Consider the following 22,061-nt stretch of genomic DNA (forward strand, 5'->3'; position numbering starts at 1 on the left):
ACATATCGGTTTAGCGTTAAAATTAAAAAAAAATCAATTTATGTATACACAATAACATTTTTATTAATATTTTTGTATAAAACATGAACGATTAGTGATTATAATTGAATTTTACTAAAAAATAATTAAATTTAGGTGAAAAATATAAAAATTTGACTAATATAAAAGAAAAAGATATTAAATTTCATGAACCAAATCATATAAAATTGAATCGAACTTAAAAACCGAACCAAAATAAATCAGTTCGATTTATGATTTGTTCATTACTTTTTGAACTGATTAGTCTCGGTCTGATTTGGTTTTTGCACAAAACCAAAACGAACCGATTTGTGCCACTCTATCTACTTTAACCGAGATACATCTTTAATTTAATTTTGTTTAAGCCCATATGTGATCAATGCAGGTGCAATATTTCTCAGAAAAAAATTTAAGTAAACAGTCACATTTTCTTTTGTTTATCTCATAAATTTATAGTGACCAATTCAAATCGTACAAACTTTTAGACTGTGACATAATAAGACTATCTAACTAAATTATTCATAAATTTTTTTAATTCATAAACTATAAGTATAACAAGAATAAAACTTGAATGCTAGCTCTAAGCACATTGCTCCATTTCAATCAACTACAAGACTACAACGTTCGATTATTCTATAAATTTGTTGCATAATATTTGAAAAATAAAAGTTCAAAAGGTTGTTTGTCTATTTGGTGATCAGTGTTAGGGTTAGGGGTAGTACTGCAGCAAATTTTTGAGTTGGGTCATTGGGGTTCTTAGTTCCTTCTACTTTAACCAAACTATCTCCAGATTTAGCATCAAATAACACATGCTCTCTCTCTCTCTCTCTCCCTGCTAGTGCACTACCACAGGGGCACAGACAGTGTCATATTATGCTGTCGTTGAAGGTGGATCTGCGCAATTCACCAAATGGCAAAAGCACTCAAAATACAGCTATGCATATCACTATTGCGAGTTTGAGACCACAATTAAACAAAAGTTGCCCTCAAAAGCTACCCCAAGAGAGCAAAACATCGGTAACAAAACCCAAAAAAAAAAAAAACAACAACCTCCCACCTTGTTATTTGGCCATCACCATCTTCATCATCATATCACTAGAGCCAATATGTTTGCACACATTATTCACTTGAATAAAAAACAACCCAATTAAAGATGTCCTCATATCCCTAACTAATTAGTGAAATTGTCAATGGCTGCACCAGGCTCACAAGCCTTAGCAGCAGGGGAGGGCTCAACACCAGGGTGCGGATCCACCGGCTTCCCCAGAAGCACTTCTGGCAAGTCCTTAATGCCCTTCAAATAAAATGTGTAAAACAGCTTAAAAGGAAACACAAGTTGCTGCAGCTTAACCTGCCCATACACTCCCTCGAAGATGCCGGATCCACCAGTCACAGCCAGATAAGTGTCCTCATAGGTCAAATACGGTCCTTGCACAGCTATGTGACCATAGTCTCCAAAGTAGAAGCTGTAAGTTGCTTCATATCGGTCACCTTTCTTTTCTGGTTTGTTTTCGATCAAAATGCATATACCCGCTGTTATTCCCACCCTCTTTTGCAGGTCTCCGGTATATAACTGCAATTTAGATTAAAAATAAATAATGCAGGCCGTGTCAATTTCAAATTAAGAATAAATAATACATGTACTTGTGATGATTATAACTGATCAAAGTTCTCAAGTACAAACGTCTGCATTTTGAAGTAAAGAGTTAAGTTAGATCGTGCAATCTAGTTAAATCCACATTTTAGCATGTTACCGCAATTGAAAAACAAAAATCTTAATTCCCAAGTAAAACTATTTCAAAAGGAGAAACATTTTCCCTGAAAAAGGGTTATTGTTGGTAATATTTTCCGGGAAAAAATAAATTTTCTTACAAATGCAACATAGAGAAATTTACCCAATAAACAAAAAGGGTTTAGGATCATAATTATATCAAGAAGGATTGGCATATGATGCGAAAAAACAGAGGATATATATGAACTTGAAAATAAATATAAGTAAAACCGGGGGGTAAAAGGACTCACTTTGTTGCTAAAAGGGACAAGATCACCAAGTGAATTCACAGGTTTCTGGCTCAAGCGAAGATAAGCTGGACTGCCACGATCTCGCTCGTTGATCTCATACACATGAAGTTCTTGAACCTTGGCTACACAAGCAACAACAAGCTGTAAATAAATAATAAAAAGTAAAAGTGGTTCTGGGAAGTAAAAGAAAAGTGAAAATACTAACTGGGTCTGGGATCATCTGATGAGTTAGCTTGGCTTCTGCAAGTGAAAGATCTTTTGGGTACTGTGAAGTTGCAGCTTGTGGCGGCTTGAAGGTGGGGGCATTGAGTGATTAGAGAAGGATTATTCAGCTTAAATGGTACTAAAATTGATGATGATTTGGTTAGTGATGTTGAATTGGCTAGCTTGACAGAAGCAGAAGAGATGGTTCTCAAAGCAGCGCTTGAACAAGCCATTGGGGATAATCTTTTGTTGATAATTTCTGTTGTTAAATGAGTGTTTGACTGTTTGGGAGGAGAGAAAGTGAGGGAATTTTCTGATGGGAAAATGTGGGTGTTTTCATTTTTTTCCCCTTGTTTATAGTGGAAAAAAAGTTTTCTTTGGTGATTTTAGGTGTACGGAGAGACGGTGCAACCGGTGGTCTGCGTTGATTAATATGAATGACACGTCTCACGAGGTATTAGGTATTAGTCAATGAGTGTTAGATAATCCCATGTGGGAAAAGTAAGATCACGTGAGATTGCATTTCCTCTTCTTTTTTTTCAACACCTGATTTTCGTTGGACGGTGCTAACTTTTATTTATTTTTAACAATCTTTTTTCAATGAATTTTCTATATATCTTATATTTGTCAATGGTCGGTCGATGTTAATTTTATACAGCTAGACTTATCAAATCCGATTCATATTTTTGGATCGTATTTGTAGTTCTTAGCTTAATTTTTTGATTCTTTTATTTTATATTAGTTATGATGTGGTGTTCATTTAGTATTTTGTGAGATAATTTAATTAATTCACTTAAAATTTATGAAAAATCTTCAACTACCTAATAAATGACAGGTCACATATCATATTATTTAATTAAAAAATTAAGAATTTACTCATTGGTTAAGCCTCAAGTTTGAGCCATATGGATGCACAACTATGATTGTTTAAACACATCTTATTTTTATTTAATCAGGTTTAATTTGATGGCAGTTATAATCATTCAATAGCTTATTATATTGTTTTAGGTCATTTTTTTCAACTATTTTCTTGTTAATAAATGTCTTGAAAAGCTACAAGATAATATTTCTCTTGCTTGTCGTGTGAATATGGAAGAGATGGCCGAGAGCTAAGCAGCTAGCTAATAGAAATTTTTATGCCTCGTACAAACTAAATACAAGTCCAAAAGCGTTTCCCATCTACTCAAAATAGATAAAAATTAAAGGTATACGTATGCTTTCTTAATCATCACACGCACTAATTAAATATTAATTGAAAATCCTAGTTAATCAGTAAAATTAGCAACGGTGGCACCAGGCTTACAAGCCTTAGCCATAGGGCTTGGGTGAACAAAAGGGCTGGGCCTCACGGGCTTCCCCATAAGCTCTCCCGGCAGATCCTCAATGCCCTTCAAATAAAAAGTATAGAACAGCTTAAATGGAAACACAAGTTGCTTCAGCTTAACCTGCCCACTCACTCCTTCAAAGATCCCTGACCCTCCAGTCACAGCAAGACACGTGTCCTTGTATGTCAAATAAGACCCCTGCACCGATATGTGACCGTAGTCTCCGAAGTAGAAGCTGTATACGGCTTCGTATCTGTCACCTTTCATTGGCTTGTGCTGGATCAAAATGCAAATTCCTGCTGTAATTCCCACTCGCTTTTGCAAGTCTCCGCTATATAACTGCAATACCATTAAAAAGATTATATATTAACAATTCTATGTATACTAGTAACAATAGAATAAGCGATATTGGTGATCATGTTGCGGTATATCATATTGTCACCCAAATTTTTTTTTGTTTTTTTTCATAATTGACGACTTCAACAAGATTCACATACGATAAATTACTAATTTTATATCAATCAGGTTATAATTTGTATGAAGTAATCTGAATATAGAACTTTTGTGCGTATTAATATAATTGAAACACGAAGGATGATTAACTTGCAAAACAAATGGGTACTATGAAAAATTAATTTACTTTGTTGCTAAAAGGGACAAGATCACCGAGTGAATTGATGAAACATTTCTTGCTCAACCGGAGATATGCTGGGCTGCCACGATCTAGCTCGTTGATCTCATAAACATACAATTCTTGAACTTTGGCTACAATTAATCAAAGATAAAACGGTAAAGAGAATGATTAACAAGATACGTCAAATTAAAAACAGAGGAATGTTAAGAAAAAAAAAGAAAAAAAAAAGATACTAACAAGGTTCATTTGTAGATGGGATCGGGTTATTGGATTGGCTCGTGCAAGTGAAAGATCTTTTGGGTACTGAGGAGATGCAGTGTGTGGTGGCGTGAAGATTGAAACTTTGATGAGTCAGAGACCTTGGGTATGTGAGCTTGAATTGCATAAATGATGACTGGGCCGGACAAGAATTATGGACTTGTTTGACAAAAGAACAAGAAGAAGAAGAGATAACGATTCTTGAAGCAGAGCTTGAACAAGCCATACTCGAGATTTTTCCTTCTTCTAATTCAGTTTTAGTGGGCGCTGGGGAAGGTAGAAAGTGATGCAAACGCAACTTCGTACTGATGAGAAATACATGTATAGAGAATTTTTCTTCCTTTGGTTGCACAGAAGGACGGTGCTACTGCGGTCACCGTGGACATAGATTAATAGTCGCCGAGTCTTCATGTTCCCGTGGAAATTGCCTTAATTTATAATGTCGTAGGAACTTTCTTTTCGTAATACACGTGTAGTGCGTTGTTTGTTTGGACTCTACACACGTTGGTGTTCCTCTATTTTTTTTTTCTTTTTATAATAAATTACCAACTTTTACCTCTTCTTTTAAGCAAAGGGACTTGAAGTTACTTGTCCAGAGACGAGTTTATATTAGTGGATTTATTTATGGAAAATCCTATCTTTGTATGCAGTCAATATGCAATTTCAGGTCACTATTTTTGTCGAAATAATTTATAATTTTTAAAAAAAAAATCCATCCCATTTATTTTTATCGCAACTTCAAAAATTACAACATCTCACCACCAAATATATTCTAAATCCTATTCACCTCTATTTCTTCTTCTTTTTCTCTGTTTGGGCACAGACAAATTAATTTGCTTATTTAAAATATAATATACTGATTGAAATTGTTGTAGCTTGAAGAAGGGTGCACTGAAAATCTTTTCCACTGTGCCCTGCATTTGTATGTACTATAGCTAGAACAATTTAGGTGGTCCTACGTTATTTGTTTCTTACTTTTTGAACTACAAGGTTGGGTTCTCCATTAGCAATTGGAATAACTATCTCTCTCACCAAGTACATTTTTTGATGTAATGTAAATTACAAATTATAATTTAATTTAATATTTCCAGAGAAAAGAAGAGAGTGTCAATAATGGAGCTCTAGCAATATCGAGAGTGGGGGCCTTCTGCTCTATCAGCAAATTAATGTGAAAAACATTTGCTTGCACAGAAGTAGAAGGGGGGACCATGCAATTTGCTAAAAGATAGTTCACATTCAATGGTGAAAACAATGTCAATAAATTGCATTTGCTTTATCATCTTCTTACCTCAGGACACCATATTTCTTGATAATAAAGGAGTCCGTAGTTCGTAAAACTGATGAGAGGTGGAGACTTGGAGACTAGAGACTCTCTCTCTCTTCTGTGTTTTCAGTTTTGGGGTCCCATTCCCTTCAATAATTTGAACCTCATATCATGCATGCATGCAGTCAAAAAATAATAAAAAAATTCAAAGCAATGTATAGTATAATATTATTGGCAAAATTTGTTGAGTGACTTGTTTTTTGGACACGCAAGGCTCAAATTAAAATGGAGAGGATCTTTTGTTTTTATGCCTGCCTTAATATACCAGCTGTGATGTACTTACAATATATCTCTAGCTTATCCTAGGTGGGGGGGGCGTCTCTATTCTGGTTTGATGGATTCATATGGAGAAATCATTTGCGGAAACTCACTATAGCTTGGGTGATGCTATGATGACAAAATTATTGGCGTAAAACAGCCCCCCACCAAGAGAGGAATGTTAAACTTTGAAGTCAAGGAATTAGTCGATGCAGTAAATTTTAGTTATATGCCAAGACATGATTGGATTGCGTCATATATGAGCCATGAAGAGAATAAGGAAATCAAAGCAAATATTCAAATTTATTTTCTAATTTATATGTGATCTTATCTTTATTTATATTAAAGTTCAATATCATGAAAAGATCAAGAGTCCAAATTAAAACAAAAAAAAAAAAAACTTATAAATGTATGCTTGAAGTCATATAGAAGAAGACATCCATTTACACGACAAATATATTGATATTCGCAGTAAGAATAACCTTATCATCACTTTAATTCAAAAGACTTTAAAAAAAAAAATTGAAAAATACCTCAAGGGGTGTAGAGAGAAGAACAATATAATGTGTGCTGTTGTTGGTAGCTTGATAGAGTGGGCTTCAGGCCTAGTGGTGGGCAGTAGCAGCCACGCAGCGCACGGAGCGACGCACACTCCGACCAAACACGAACAAACCTCCCCCTACTTTCCCACAGATCCGAGAAACGCGTTGATTAGTCGTGTATTGTGTCCCCAAAACATCATCTTTCCACCCTCACACGCCCACCATAGCGCGTGCATCCACTCTCTGAGAGCCGCTAAAAATGGGAAATAAAATTTTTTGGAATGATGCTGCCTAATTTTAATAGCACTTTGTCAGATCTCTCTCTCTCTTTCTTTTTAACCATGGCTGCTCTGCCTCTGCTGCTCTAAAGCGAAAAAAAGCTTAGGATCCTAGGGCAACCAAAATTTTGCCTAATCATTATAGGGTTGCTATTGAGAAACTTACCGTTAGTAGCATAGCAAATCAAATTACTTGATTTGGGCTTCTCAAAAAATAAAAATTACTTTTTTTTTTTTTTTTTTTTTTTTTTTTTTTGAAGTCTGTTATACACAGATATTACTGACATTACATCAGACATTACAATTGATATTTACAATCATACTATATAACTGGGACTACCACCATACATTGACACACTGAAGTATATACCCAGATATTTTAAACCCTCTCTAATATTCGAGGGGTGCCTATCCACTCACATTTCGTGAGAGAGAGACTGTCTCCACTCAATTAATTGATAATTGAGGAAGAACTGAAACTAACCTCCATAATGCACTTATGGAGGCTCGAACCCTTGCACTCAACATTGTAAGTGCAAGGCTTCTCCCAATGGACCAAAGGCCCATTGGTAAAAATAATAAAAATTACTTGATTTGGGAGATTGGCATCTTTCTTTTTTTTTTTTTTTTTTTTAAATTAGCCCACATGGCCACATGTACATGCATTGCTAGCTAGATATTCTGCTTCCCGCTTCTGTTGATGGGGAAATTAAATAGTGTCAAGTCATTTCCACCCCCACAATTTTCTGACTCATTCGGCCCCCACAGACAGAAACGAACACGGACAATCAATCACCCTCCATTTCCCTCTCCTCTTTCTTTCTCCACTCTCTCTGCTGCTCTTCTGCTTTCTCTGCCAAAATTCAGTGGCTCTTCTCTTCTCCTCTCTATCACAGACAAAAGTTTTTCTTTTTAAATTGTAAAGGAAAGACAAAAATAATTAAAAGTAAGGAAATCCCATATACTCCACTCTCATTCAATGCCAGCCAAGCCAATAGTGCCAAAATCTGTTTTACTCCAATGTCATATTTCCTCACCATGGTAAAATGGCAACAGTCCACAGTACACCATGCAACACCATTAATGCTGACCATGTCTAGGAGCACTTGCTTGCTCCAAACTAAGCTAGCAAGGTTATCAAAAATATATGTTGGTCATTTCATGCGTGCTTATCTTATTCTTAGTGAGATAACTTCTAATTGTTCAAAGATCTTTGGGATCTCTCATCTTACCAATATTGTTAGGTTTGTCCATTTAGCGAATGGATGTAGTTTAATTATGTCTTGACCGAGTTAGAATACTTGATAGGACATCCCTAGTTAACATTTTGCAATTTATCCAAACTTAATTTATAGATAATTATGAACTTCGTTTAAAATTAAAGATTTAGTTAAAGTTTCACAATGTGTAAAATTTATACTGTCCAGCCATCCAACAGGTGCATTATGTCACAGAGCTAATTTAGCTAAGAAAAAGGGCATAAGCATCACACGTTTTAGGGGTGTATTAGAATCTAACATTCTGGAAGTCCTTTCTATAGCTTTGGATCTGTGATATTACTCAATAAGCAAGAGATTATGAACCAATACCTACAAATAATATATAAACGTCATATGAATTTGATTTTCAACAAAGATGGGGCCAAAAGTTTAGTTCATAAGCAGTGACTTAACAATAAATCCAATATAAATGATCCCAATTTCAATTCATGGGACATTTCAATTAAGTTCCCAGGGTGAGAAGCTTAAAATTTTCACCAACTACTGGGCATTTGAATTAAGTTCGCGAGGACAAGATCTTAAATAATTGATGCACTTTCGATGATTTTTTTCATCAAGTAGGGACAACAGCCCTCACTTGCCCAAATGTTAGCTCCATCCTTGATTTTCAGCCACTTCTTCAAATTGCATTTTCAAAACGAGAAGAATGACTAAAACACAAGACTATAAATAGCATCCTTTGTCACACTCTTCATCGAAAAATCTCAATTTTTTTTTTCTTAAGTCCTTTAAAATTGACTCTCACTCAATTGCCGCTCGACCTTTACCTGAGTGACAAGCAGCAGCTCTCATATGTGTAAGAGTTGCAATTCGAGTCCCCTTAAAAAAACTCAGCTGACTCATGTGTCTTCATTAAAATAAAATTTGTGTGGAGATAAGCATCTCTAATATTGATTTATAAGTGTATCAAATATCTCTCTAATATTTGTGAAACTAGAAGTATGAATTATGTTGTTATAAAATAATTATAATCAGATATCTCTCCAATTTTTGTGAGAGTAAATGTATAAGCTATGCTATCAAAAAATAGTTTTAGTTGATTTCAATAAATATCTGAACTTAAATATCAATAGAGTTATAATTATACAATAAATATTCAGTAGTAATAGCAGTAATAATAATAATAATAAAGACTCTCACTCAACCTATGATAAACCTTAAGATACGAGCCATAAACACTATACTAAAATGAGAGATTGTTAACGTTGTATAAAAATAACCATAATAACACCTTGTCAAACGCGTGCATCTCACGCATCACATCTTGCGTTGACTACCCACAACCCCTAATCCCATCTAAATGGCGTCAATGGGATCTCCCTTCTACCCCCTCTCGTAAAACTCTTCCATTCATAATTTCCCTTCATATATAGAAAGCTCACTCCTCTCTTTTGTTACCTTCTCTTATTCATGCATCACACAAAAGCAACTTTGAGCAAAATCTTCATCTATCAGCAAATGGATGATCATTAGAGAGATATACCCTCATGAGCAAATCATAATGATGATCAAATGAAGGAGAGGCAACGTTGGCAACCAGAAGAAGACGCAATCTTGAAAGCATACGTGAAGCAATATGGCCCCAAAGAATGGAACCTCATCTCACAACGCATGGGCAAAACCCTCAACCGTGACCCCAAATCTTGCCTCGAGCGCTGGAAAAACTACCTCAAACCGGGCATCAAAAAGGGTTCTTTATCCCCAGAGGAGCAATCTCTAGTCATTTCGTTGCAGGCCAAATACGGCAACAAGTGGAAGAAGATCGCGAGTGAAGTCCCCGGGAGAACGGCCAAGAGATTGGGAAAGTGGTGGGAGGTTTTTAAGGAGAAGCAGTTGAAGCAGCTGCACAAGGAGAAGCAGAGAAGGGAATATTCCGATCAGCAGCAGGAGGGTAATGTTCCGGTAGTGGGTTTGGGTTCTGGTTCTTGTTCTTCGCCTGAGAAAGTCGCTCAGGGGAGATATGATCATATCTTAGAGACTTTTGCTGAGAAGTACGTGCAGCCTAAGCTTTTCGCAATGCAAGCATTGAACTTGAATTTGAACCCGGTCCCTGCCAATGCTATTATGCCTAATCTACCACTTGGCGGTGCTGATCCTGAACCGGTTCTTTCACTTGGGTCCGGTCCTACGTGGATGAATAATCATAATCATAATCATAATCATCATACCAGTGGTTCATCTTTGACCTCTTCAACTTCATCTACTACTACAGCTTCTCCTAGTGTGAGTCTGTCGCTTTCTCCATCTGAACCGGGGATTGAACTGGGGGATATGAACCCTGTGGCCCGGTTCATGCCGGGTCCGCAAGTGGGTACTTTGGTACAGTACTGTAAGGAGCTTGAAGAGGGGAGGCAAAGCTGGGTGCAGCATAAAAAGGAGGCAACTTGGAGGCTGAGCAGGCTGGAGCAGCAGTTGGAGTCCGAGAAAGCAAGAAAGAGGAGGGAAAAAATGGATGAAATTGAAACAAAGATAAGGGCTTTGAGAGAAGAGGAATTGTCTCATCTTGGGAGAATTGAGAGTGAGTATAAAGAGCAGCTGAGTGCTTTGCAGAGAGATGCTGAGAGTAAAGAAGCTAAGTTAATGGAAGCATGGTGTAGCAGGCATGTTAAACTGCTTAAGCTTGTTGAGCAAATTGGAGTTCATCAAAGCAGCACTTCTCATGGATTCTGTGTCGTCCCAAAGGATATGCACTAACCGGCCATAGCTAATTAAGGCTTGCATTTGGATTTTGCGACCGTTTTTGATAAGGCATAATGTGATAGATAAGACTTTGATTCCTTGAACCCATGTAGCTATTGTTGTTTTTTTTTTCTTATATATATCCTTAAGAACTTCGATCAATAACGTTGGTAAATTAAACTGTTCGATATTTTCTGGTTGAAGAATTAATCATAGAATTTTTCATCTTTATTCAATAAGCTAACTATATGTAAACTCTTGTGGATGTAGTTTTCATTCCTTTTCTACATCATAAAATACATCAAACCATTTGATTTAGGCATTTGCCAACCGGCTAATTGTAATATGAATAGTTTGCAACATAATTTTGACATCATTGGTGTCACTAAGTTAATGAGCGGCCTGTTTGTTCCTGTCAAAAACCAAAGAAACGAAGCAAAGTGAGGAAGATGAGGGGAAAAGGCGTACGCGCATAATGAATGAAACTGAAAAGAGGAGGGGAGCTGGCGCGCTGGTGGGTTCTGTCGTGTAATGTCAAATCGTTTTTACATTTTTGTTAGCGGAATAAAAGGAGTTCACTTTTTCTTTTTGGAGGGGTAACAATACCAGTACAATACATATTCATATGTACATTAAATGTGCCTGTGTGTGGCAGTGGGTATGGGGCGCCCTGATTTCTTTGAATCATCAACAATGGTCACGCAGTAACAATCACATAAATAGAGAGAGTGGGAGCGCCCATATCAGATTTGAGGAGGCACTGGACACTGGCGATGGCTGATGCTGTGCTGTATGTAAAATTGTTGTAAATGCCACATCTTTTTGAAAACGACTCGTCAGAGAGATGACTTTGGGATAGGCTTTAGTGCTACTACTGTTGGGGGGATGGACTGGCCTCACTGCTCACCTGCTCAGACAGCCTCAGCACTCAGCTCAGCAGCTCGCCAGTTACCCGCTGCTTTAACACACGTTAATTGCCCTGGCAACTCACAAACTCTTCTTTCTTTCTCAGTTTCTTTACCCTAATACGTTTTGTCGTTTCCCATTATCGCAGCAGCTGGCCTCTATAATTGGGGTATCCTTAAGTGTTTGTATTTCCTCTACAGAGAGCTTGATTTATTCTTTTATGTCAAAATAGGTCCCTCATTTTGTAAATAGCCTTCATCGAGAAAATAAAAGTAAATTGCAGACCTACATAATAAATATAAAAAATAGTAGGGACTTTAAGTGCCATTCTTCTCTTTTTAGGGTGTTGCCCGTTGAAATTGAACCAAAATCTTAAGGCAAATGCTATGTTACAATTAATGTAACATACACACTCAACAACAACCACACAAATTGTGTGGGCCCATCATTTGTGTGGTTGTTGTTGAGTGTGTATGTTACATTAATTGTAACATAGGGGCTCCCAAATCTTAATTACTAATAATTTGGCTCTACATAAATAGTTTTGGTCCCTGAGGGTGCAGATTCGAAAAAGCAAGTGATAGTTGTAGTTCCTCTATATTTAAAGGGTTGCCTCTGCAAATTTTGGTCACTTGCATATAGCTTCGTACAAGGGTGGCTCAAAATTTAATGCCTTGGCTTAGTCGGCTTACCCTGTCTACTCGTAGTGACAAAGATGCAAAACCTAATAAACTGTGGGAGCTCCAATCATGCTTACCGGTCACAACAACAACTCATCAGATTTGATATCATAAAACTGTGCATGTTTCGCCTGAGATCTTCTCTTGGATCGGCAATCACTTTTAATTTGTCCTCTCTGTTCAAATGGGAGGCAATGAATTAGGCAGGTAAGGGGGTGTTTGGCATGGATTGATTCCCAAGCACCCTCATCCAAAATAATAACAAGAATAATTCCAAGCAGACCATTTTATTATGTTCTAAAAAGAAGAATGACAACAAGTAGAAGGAGAATTCTTGATCATGTATGTTTTTGAATTTTGTTTTCGAAAAGAGGAAGAAAATATTTCTAAATCTTGTTTTCTTGGTATGGTATATACATGTTTATTCTTAGATTTGTATTAAAAAAAAAAAAAAATTAACGTGGTTGGTCTGTTCCATTCCAGGAGAAGTAATTGATGATTAAGGAATTGATTTTCTGCATGACTACTATGGGAGAGATATTTTCTTCTTTCTTAATTCAAATTCTGGCGTGCGATGGTTTTTACTTTTATTATCTTTTTTATAGGAGCGTGGTCAAAAGTCAAATTAATTTTTGTGCCTTTTATTTTTTATTTTTTTAGGATTTGAAGACAGAGAGTCAATAAAATAAAATAACTTAAAAATCATTTAGTTAAGTTTTTTGGAGGCATGCATGAAAAAAACAAATTGCTTTTAAATACGCTAAACATAGGCAATCTAATTTCCCAAAAAGAAAGAAAAAAAAATCTATAAAAACAAGCTCCAATGGAAATTGGCTCCTAAATTTACGACAACTTATTTTTTATTTCAACTTAACTCAAGATTTTTTTTTTCTATTAAGGAGCCTCTAAGTTACATTCAACTGTACTTACGTCACATATAACAACAATATCACATTAATGGAACCCGCATAATTTGTGTGGCCTAAGTTAGCATTTGTCTTCTATTAAATCTAATTATCGTGGAACTAGTTTGTAACTTTTAACGTGGCCCATAAACGAACCAAGAAAAAAAAAATTGCGAAAGCAAATTATATAAAAGCACTTCATGATCTTCAGTCAATTAACCTCTTGTATAACTAGCTAGCCTTTTTGGAACTCTCTCAGCCTCTTCTTACTTTTACAGAAACCTCATATTATCTACAACACAAATTGTTTGGATCCTCTAAAATATTGACTCCAAACAATCTGACTACACCGATATTTGGAACTTGGCTCTGCATCTCTTCAAAGCCTGACCCATTTCCATTTTGTTGCAGCTTGCAATCAATGAACAACTTTGAATTAGACCCAACAATAGATCTCCAAAAGCTCACCGTATCTCCAGCTTTCACGCCTTTCTCCTTAACGAATCTGCTCCACCCCTTTGTCAACACATAACTCTGGCTGCTACTCCAATAACAGTACCTCAACCTCCAAACTTTCTGAGTACTATCCTCAAAATTCAGCAACACCCCCTTGGAAGCAATTTCTGAGCTTAATGCAAAGTGCTTCTCAGCTTGTTGCTTTGGTATCACCATTCTGTTTAACTTCCCCACATCACTTGGTGTAAGCACTTTCTCAAAAAGGAATTCAACAGGTGTTTCCTGAAAACAATTTGACCCAAACAGGTCACTAAAACCTGAGCTATTATTATAACAACTAATGCCGACACATGCATAATTTTGTTTGCTTTGCTCAAGCTCATGCTTATAAGTATGCTTCCTTAGCATATCAACAATCTCAGCCTTAGAATGTGAGCTCAAGAAAATCTTCTCCATGTAATCGTCTTCGTCATCAGTCTCCAATGAAGTTCTGAAATTTGTGATTGCATTTTGGCCCCGGAACCTCAGTGCTGCAGTGTCATAGACCCTAGCAGCTTCCTCTTCTTCAATGAATGTACCAAGCCACACACGTTGATGCTTCTCATATATTTGTGCACCCCATCTGCCATTAGGCTGTGGAACCACCCCCTTATACTTTGAAGAAGGTAACTTTTTTGACTCGGCATCGATGCCATTTTCACTGAGATTATGATCATGATCAAGATCAACTGAACTTGAATTGCTTGCCATTCAAAGAGATAGATATAGCTTAGCTTACGAGTTCATGTTACGATGAAGTGAATTTATGATTCATCATATATAGAGTGAAACCATAATTTGAGGGGACCCAATTGAGCCAATTGATGGGAAGTCACATGAGTGCAAACAGCGATTGTTCTGAATGTTCATCCCCCCATGAAAGTGAAGCTAGCTGCTGGACATATATGATTTTGATCCTCTGGCCATAGGCCCTTTTAATTTCTTTTCCATGCTGGTGTCATCTCTAACTTTATTCAATCTTATCTACTACTACATTTAAATTATTTTTAATAAATTAAAGTATCTGTTTCATCAATATGATATACATGCTTTGCTGTTATAAAATGATGAGTGGGTGAGAATGGGAAGGCGTGATTGGTTGAATTTTCCAAGAAAATTTAATAGTGACATGCACATATATTATTTTTCTGTGCGCCGACAAAAGGGTGATTGAGTTGTCTTATTATCTAGGTTCAGTTTCGATTTTCAAATTTGGTTTTGAAAGATAAAATCACTATTACATAATCCAAGCCCCAAGGGCACATTTTGTTATGTCTGTTCATGCACTTGGGGAGTAAATAAAAACATAACAAACGTTGTCATTCCACTTCTCTAGGCAGTAACATATGCATATCCGATCAAATATCGCAACTGGTTAGTAGCCAAAAGAATAGTTATAGCAAAAGCCTTGTCGCAGTGGTCTTCATTTGTATGCCCGCTTTGTGTTTGCTGTGCTCGGGAATTTTTTTGGTTTAGTTTACTTTTCGTGTGTGCCCCATCGAATCTAATGGTTGTTAGCCAGTAATTATATTGGATATGATATGATCCCTTTTGGGCCAACCTTGAAGATCGCACAACATGAAGACGAAGAGGGGTGAAAATAACTTTGGAGAAAAATTTAAAATACACGTACAATTTAAGAATATCAGATGATAATGGCAAATGGGTTGGTGCTGGATGAAACAGTTATGTTGCAGAAATGACTGCTTTCTCACTGACACCTGGCTTGGCATATAATGGCATATGCCTATCAAACAAGCCCAATGGAACCACCTGGCAAGGCCATTACACATGGTCCTGCCATCATCATCAACGCTTGGACCAGGCCTCGAAAGGCTAACCATTTTGCATTTGGCAGGGTCATTTCGTGATGGGCTGAAAATCCCAAAATCATCGTTGGGCTCTGTCGAGTTTCATGGGTAAGGGCTCGTGATATACAGATTTTGATGTTTTCTTTTTCTTTTTTTTTTAAGACACGTGTGTGATTGTGTTTCTTCCATAAGAAAATGAAACCTTAATCAAATCATAGAAACATCTTATGATGAAGTTGTCACTTGTTTATTAGATGATGAATTTCATAATTTTTAAAATTATTTAACTACTATTTAACGAATAAATGTTATCTCATTTGAGACTCGAATTAAAACTTAAATATTAAAATACCCTAACATTGCTCAAAACATCGATATCATCATATTAGAAGAAACATCATACTTCCTTTCCGGTGAATTTTTATATATGTAAAATGATTAACAGAATATCTTGGTGATTACATTTTAGGTGTTTCCATATGGAGGACAATGTAATTAACAATGAAATAAAAACAACTAAGACTTGCTAGTAAAGCTTCGTGCGCTTGGCTTTTCTATTTGACCTTGTTATTATTTGTCTTCATTTTCCTTCCCAAAGATTAATTTCAAAATCTGATAACTTTCGTTGACAAAATCTTTAACAGTTGTCATCAACAATTCATAAAACAATTTAATTACGTGATTTGTAGTCGATTCCACTTAATTAAGCTACCGAGTTTAATAGTTCATCCAGATGCTCAGTATGTTACTAATTGAGAATTTTTATAACGTGATTAAATAAAAACAAACCCTTATCTTAATTTAATTTAATTAGTTGAGATTTGCAGAATCCAAAATGAAACTAATTACGCAACATTATTCGTTGAACCGTACAATTTAGGAACTTCCGGACAATTAACACATACGTAATCTTTGAATAAACCAAGACAAAGATACGATTATTGATTTTAAATTCTTGAAAATTGAACAAAAAATTTATTAATTTATTGTATAAAAAAATGAAATAATGAAGCATGGAATCGACAAAAGAAAGAGGCTAATGTAAAAATTTAACAAAAATCAGAGTTGTCTTCAATGTAAACGGCAGAGGCCATGTCTCTCACGAGATCATCATGTGCCGACCAGTCTTCTTTGTACCTTGCAGCTTTGTAATTTTATAATACGTGCAAAGTATGTAATATATTAGACAGCAGAGCAATTAGGTTACGAGACAGGGACATGCACGGCCCATTGTGTTTGGTAATGGACTGATTTTTGTTTTAGTTTTAAGTCTCATTGTCTCCTAATGTAAATAATCATTTTTCCTATCTCAATTTTTTCGATAAATTGACTCTGCATAAAATGGTTCATGGAGCAGTGACACTGCATAAAATGTCCAATTTTTTTTTTTTTTTGGGTTAAGAAAATAATAATAAGACAAGTCTAGATGGATCAAGGCCAAGCAAATGCTCCCCTTAGCTAAAAAGGCGCATATAGGAAATCAGAAAAGCATTTATATTATGAATAGATGAAATCAATTTAGCTCAATTGATGGTCAACTGCTTTAATTTAAACCCAAGAGTTGACTCAATATATATTGCTGTCGAGGAAGTGAATTAAGATTCATAATTAATTGAAGAATGGACAAGACCAGGTGCAAGCCCCAGAGAGGTTTTCGACGGGATTAGTGGGGTGCGGGTGAAGCACAAGACAAAACATGTGGGATTATGTGGTGTTTTAACCCTAGTTAGCTCATTAATCAACTCTTATTTTGTTGGGCTTATAGGCGCCACTCAGATTCTCTGCCAATTTCTTTGAGCTTTCATTTTCATGCGTACAAATTTAATGTATTGAAATAAAATATTGTCTCCCTTTTGTGTTTCCGAGGATATATCTGCCCCTTAATATTTAATTAATTAATTTATCATTAAAAGTCCATCATTAGCTGTATATTTAGCTTATCAAGCGTGGATCGATCATTGATTTTATTATCCATTTGAAAGTGCCTGGAAAGTAAGCTTCCATTAATGTCCCATCAAATTGGAAGAGGTTCATATACTTGAATCCTACTGACTCCTGATCCACCTTAATTACATAATTGCGCGACATGAATACATGAAATTGAAGAAAATTTAAACATAATTAGATCTTCTCTTATGATTGAGAAACGAGGGATTAGTCATTTTAGAAGCTCAATCTCTATTTTTATAGCCATTTAACTTGAGAGTCAGAGTTTATTTTGTAGATATAATTATTTAATTAGATAAAAAATATTTAATTAGCTAAAAAAAAAACAACAACATTCTTGGACTGCTCTGGAGCTGACTAGGAAATTAAAAATGAGCACAAGCAAATTCCAGGAACCAGGTTACTCAAGAAGCTTATAGGGGTATTCAGAATCCAATCTGATCCGCTCAATTCGTTTGATCCATAGAAATTTGATCTGTGAAAATTCGATCCGTGGATTGGTAGATTGGATTGGATTGAAAAATTGATAATCCGTAATTAATGGATTTGATATGGATTTACTCCTGTAAATCCATAAAAAATCGTGAATCTGCAAAAAATAAAAGTATTTATTTAATTAAAAAATAAAACTTGTAAATATGACATTAATACTTACTAGTAAATAAATAAGTTAAAATATAGTTACATTAACACTATATTATATCTTATCCACTAATAATATAAAATAAACAAATATAACTTTTTAAATAGTTAATTTTCATGTATTGATCTAAACGAATGAGATTTTTTTTTCCGTTTTGGTGTGTTATGTTTTGAAACTTTAATTATATTTTCTAGCTTTATTTAAACAATTAATTTATTTAAATCTTATTTAATTTTAAATTTGATTGGTAGTAAAATTATTTTTATATTAATTTTTTATTTAGTTGGTTCGTAGATTGGACAAAATTAAAAATTTCAGTCCGCAAACCAATCCGTAAAATAGTAGATTGGGTCAAATTCGTATTCGATCCGCAAATGTATGGATTGGGTTTTGATTGAATTTCACCAATCTGTTGATTGGATTTGATTAAAAATTTATAATCCGTAAAATCGTGGATCGAATATGGATTGATGTCGTATCCGTAAAATTCGATTTGCGAACACCCATAGAAACTTGCACAATTTCAGAGACAATGACGACATATCAAGAGATGTGTTGTAGAAAGATACATGTTTTCTTTTAATTATTATGTGTCAAACAAATTATTCGAATTCTCTTCTACCATAGAATACAATTTTACTGGACCACCAAGCAAAAGAGCGTTGGATTATTATTATTATAATGTTTAAATTCCCACAAACTTACATAGTAGTTGAGAAGAAAGATGGATGGTTGGTAAATAATAAATTGGCATCATGCGGGATGCAATATGCAGTCAAAAAAGCATGACAAGGAGACATCATATTAAAGCTTAATTTTTCGAGAACATGATAACATATAAATAGTCTTATGAAAAGATGGCAACAAAAAAGTATATGCATAACCAAGCAAATATCTAAGAAATTAATTTTAATTTTTTCGTCATTTGATGATCAATGGCCGACCAAATATCTTGGCTGGTGAAGCTCGCATTAATTTTTAGAAGATGATGAGGTCGCACAGTTCCTAAGGTGACAAATTAATTAAATTTTCTTGATGTGAACTTTGGACCACACTCTCTCATTATATAAGAAGCTAAAGCTAGGTCTTTTCCCTTGCCTTTGCCTCATATCAAAACATTACTACTACACTACAATACAAGCTTATTGTCTCTTGCTCTCTCGAGTCTCTCCCCTCTCCCCCCTCTCTCTCACATTTAGAAAGTTACAATGGAGATTGGAAATGCTGCTGCTGCCATGAAAAGCTCAAAGAAGAAGGTTTCATGCACAAAGCTTGGAGGGTATTTGAAGGAACAAAAAGGAAGACTATACATTATCAGAAGATGTGTGGTCATGCTCCTTTGCTGGCACGACTGAATGCAAAATGAAAATGGAGTTGCTAGCTAGCACTTGATGATGCATTCGTCCATCAACGATTCTGTGCAATTTGCTGCAAATTGGAATTTGATCTCTTTATTTTCTTCTCTAACTGTACATAGCAACGATAATTGTTAGGGATTAATTATTAGTAATTCGGATATAATAAATTATTTTCTTTGGTGCAAGAGTACTTTGCCACATTGGGCCTGTTATGTACATGGAAATTAGTAGTTTCAATTTCTAGATTTCACTCATTGAACATTTTTTTTTTTTTTCCAATTCAAGTTAATTATATTCTCGCCATATTTGCACGTTTAGCTTTTAGTTAATGTCTTCGCAACCATGATATAATTCAAAAAGAAAAAAGAAATGCAAGGGAAAATAAAATCTAATATATCTTTAAAGAGAGTTAAAAACTTCATGGACTTAAAAAATGCAAGGAAGGCTAGGGTTAAGTGATGAGTCCTTAGGCCTTAGCTAGATAGCAAGAGAACAAAGAAAATGCATTAGGGCTGAGTGTGAAAGAAAAAGAAGGCTGAGCCTACCTACATATATATACATTATTAATTTTGAGGAAGAAAGCAAGATGTAATATAAATTTGCTGATGATTTGTTCGTTGTGTCTTTTATGTATGATCCATTATTTTGCTTTGTCTTGTCAACTCATAGCTATTAAAATGCACGTTGAAAAGTATTGAGCTTCACATGCGTGTTGTAAGCAACGACATGACACTTTTAAACTTATTTGAATGGTTTCCAAAAATGGCTTTAACCTCATTGACGTTGAGACAAGGCAAAGGGCTAATTCATTCTCGGTAAAAGTTTTCAACTGTACATTCGCACTGTATAAAATGGATGGAAAAATTTACAGTACGTCTCCCTCTAATTTGGTTAATAAATACTTGCATCTGAACTCAATAAAGTTGTTTAATAAAAGTGTTATACTTTCTCCTTCATGGTATACTTCTATTACTATAATCCCTTGAATTTTAGAAACAAGTTCATAATGTTCTTGATCAATTTAAGTAACTTTCTCGATCTTAAAACAATTTAAGTGTTTTAGATGTAATATACTCATTTAAGTTGATTTCTGTTAAAAAAAAAAAGTAATTTTAAATATTCAGTTCTATATTTTATTCAAAGTTTATGGGCATAAAAAAAAATATTATCATAAGAAAATATTAAATTTGGGTGAATTAAAAATGATTTTTCTTTTTTTTTTTGGGGGAGGGGGAATATTAGACTCAAAAGGGGCTTGATTTATAGCCTCCTTTTTATGTTTACTATATTGCCCTTTTGACTTCTCCATAATTGTATCAAAAGTTTGCATGTGGGGGGTAAAAGTGTCATGTTTTGAAACTGGAGAGGGTAAAATGTAGCAGCTTTATTAGAGTTTTGGTGCAAGTGTTTCTTGGCCACAAGGAAGGGGTAAAGTGTAGCAGTTTTTATTGAGTTTAGGTGAAGTGTTTCTCGGCCAAATTAGAGGAGGAATTTGAAAATTTTCCTGTGCTAAAAGATTCTAGTATCTGGATCTTAATTTATACATTAAATACACCATTATCTAATATTAAGGATTCCAACATTTGATTTTTCAAGTCAATATATCATTCAACTATTAAATAATAAATTTCATATTTTAAAAAAATTATTACTCTACCATTCAATGGATGAATGTCAAACTAATTAAAATTCAAATATTAAAAACTCTCTCATTACTCCTTTCTCCTGTCTTTGATTTAGAAGATAATTTTGATTACTTAAAATTCGCATTTAAAAAATGTTTAGATGTGTGATGCATTTTTAGAATGTCAATAAAATTAACTCTTTAGTTTATCCTTATGGACGCTGTAAACCTCTCAAATTTCACATTTTTTGACAACCCATTTCTTGCATCAAAAGGAAATAAGCAAGTAACGAGGAAATGGTTGCTCGTAACTTGTGGTTCATAATTTGCCGAGTGTTGAGGACTTTTTCAACTTACTATTGTCGGATTCATACGTTGTCATATCAATTGGCATAGATTTGGAAGCTCAAATGGCTACAGGTGTCTATTGATGGGGGCTGTAAATGTGATAACTCGATAAATGTTCCGACTATGGTAAGGCAATGTCACATTATCTAATTATTTTGTATTCAATTCGTTTAGCTATACTGCATGTGCAAAACAACCTAGTGTTCTACCTTTTCAATGCCTCTTTTTTCCCCCTTTTGGGGCTAAAGTATAATAAGAAGAAAGCAAAATTAGTAAAATTTATGAAAATATCATGCAATAATTGTAATGGCCAGGTATAAAGTAATACATGCTCCTGGCTGAAACAAATTCAAATTTGTTCATAATCAATTTAGGTGTCATATAGTTCTATTTTTCATTTATCATTGTGGCCTGAGTTTTTTTTTTTTTTTTTTTTTTAGTTGAAAATAAATTTTATGTTCTCGATTACACCATGCATAATATACTCTATTAATACACATGTACCTGCATGTGCATACCTAT

At 34.9% G+C, this 22,061-nt stretch overlaps 5 protein-coding genes across 5 annotated transcripts; 2 read left to right on the forward strand and 3 right to left on the reverse strand.

Annotated features, from left to right (window-relative positions):
• Positions 1–895: 895 nt before the first annotated feature.
• LOC18038848 (allene oxide cyclase, chloroplastic) lies at positions 896–2,667 on the reverse strand. The gene is made up of 3 exons (XM_006430752.2): positions 2,246–2,667; positions 2,041–2,162; positions 896–1,591 (listed from the first exon to the last, which is right to left on the reverse strand). The coding sequence occupies exons 1-3, from the start codon at positions 2,475–2,477 to the stop codon at positions 1,190–1,192; spliced, it is 756 nt and encodes a 251-aa protein (XP_006430815.1). The 5' UTR covers positions 2,478–2,667; the 3' UTR covers positions 896–1,189.
• Positions 2,668–3,399: 732 nt separating this feature from the next.
• LOC18038849 (allene oxide cyclase, chloroplastic) lies at positions 3,400–4,880 on the reverse strand. The gene is made up of 3 exons (XM_006430753.2): positions 4,441–4,880; positions 4,210–4,334; positions 3,400–3,908 (listed from the first exon to the last, which is right to left on the reverse strand). Exons 1-3 carry the CDS (start codon positions 4,685–4,687, stop codon positions 3,510–3,512), a joined length of 771 nt encoding a protein of 256 aa, XP_006430816.1. The 5' UTR covers positions 4,688–4,880; the 3' UTR covers positions 3,400–3,509.
• A 4,564-nt stretch (positions 4,881–9,444) lies between these two features.
• Positions 9,445–11,007, forward strand: LOC18039983 (transcription factor AS1). The gene has a single exon (XM_006430754.2). The coding sequence runs from the start codon at positions 9,656–9,658 to the stop codon at positions 10,835–10,837; it is 1,182 nt and encodes a 393-aa protein (XP_006430817.1). The 5' UTR covers positions 9,445–9,655; the 3' UTR covers positions 10,838–11,007.
• A 2,467-nt stretch (positions 11,008–13,474) lies between these two features.
• Positions 13,475–14,780, reverse strand: LOC18039984 (AP2/ERF and B3 domain-containing transcription repressor RAV2). The gene has a single exon (XM_006430755.2). It carries the CDS (start codon positions 14,517–14,519, stop codon positions 13,602–13,604), a length of 918 nt encoding a protein of 305 aa, XP_006430818.1. The 5' UTR covers positions 14,520–14,780; the 3' UTR covers positions 13,475–13,601.
• Positions 14,781–19,374: 4,594 nt separating this feature from the next.
• LOC112097238 lies at positions 19,375–19,589 on the forward strand. Its single transcript, XM_024182085.1, has one exon. The coding sequence runs from the start codon at positions 19,418–19,420 to the stop codon at positions 19,562–19,564; it is 147 nt and encodes a 48-aa protein (XP_024037853.1). The 5' UTR covers positions 19,375–19,417; the 3' UTR covers positions 19,565–19,589.
• Positions 19,590–22,061: the final 2,472 nt, after the last annotated feature.

Source organism: Citrus clementina, unplaced genomic scaffold (genome assembly GCF_000493195.1).
Source record: "Citrus clementina cultivar Clemenules unplaced genomic scaffold, Citrus_clementina_v1.0 scaffold_6, whole genome shotgun sequence".
In the NCBI taxonomy this organism is placed as follows: domain Eukaryota; kingdom Viridiplantae; phylum Streptophyta; class Magnoliopsida; order Sapindales; family Rutaceae; genus Citrus; species Citrus x clementina.

Excerpts from the sequence above, each read along its gene's own strand:
- LOC18039983 (XM_006430754.2), top strand. The coding sequence starts at position 9,656 with ATGAAGGAGAGGCAACGTTGGCAACCAGAAGAAGACGCAATCTTGAAA.
- LOC18039984 (XM_006430755.2), bottom strand. The coding sequence starts at position 14,519 with ATGGCAAGCAATTCAAGTTCAGTTGATCTTGATCATGATCATAATCTC.
- LOC18038848 (XM_006430752.2), bottom strand. The coding sequence starts at position 2,477 with ATGGCTTGTTCAAGCGCTGCTTTGAGAACCATCTCTTCTGCTTCTGTC. Across the intron at positions 2,163-2,245 it reads ATCAGATGATCCCAGACCCA|CCAAGGTTCAAGAACTTCAT; the intron begins GTTAGTATTTTC and ends TTGCTTGTGTAG. Across the intron at positions 1,592-2,040 it reads TTGTCCCTTTTAGCAACAAA|TTATATACCGGAGACCTGCA; the intron begins GTGAGTCCTTTT and ends TCTAAATTGCAG.
- LOC18038849 (XM_006430753.2), bottom strand. The coding sequence starts at position 4,687 with ATGGCTTGTTCAAGCTCTGCTTCAAGAATCGTTATCTCTTCTTCTTCT. Across the intron at positions 4,335-4,440 it reads CCCATCTACAAATGAACCTT|CCAAAGTTCAAGAATTGTAT; the intron begins GTTAGTATCTTT and ends GATTAATTGTAG. Across the intron at positions 3,909-4,209 it reads TTGTCCCTTTTAGCAACAAA|TTATATAGCGGAGACTTGCA; the intron begins GTAAATTAATTT and ends ATGGTATTGCAG.
- LOC112097238 (XM_024182085.1), top strand. The coding sequence starts at position 19,418 with ATGGAGATTGGAAATGCTGCTGCTGCCATGAAAAGCTCAAAGAAGAAG.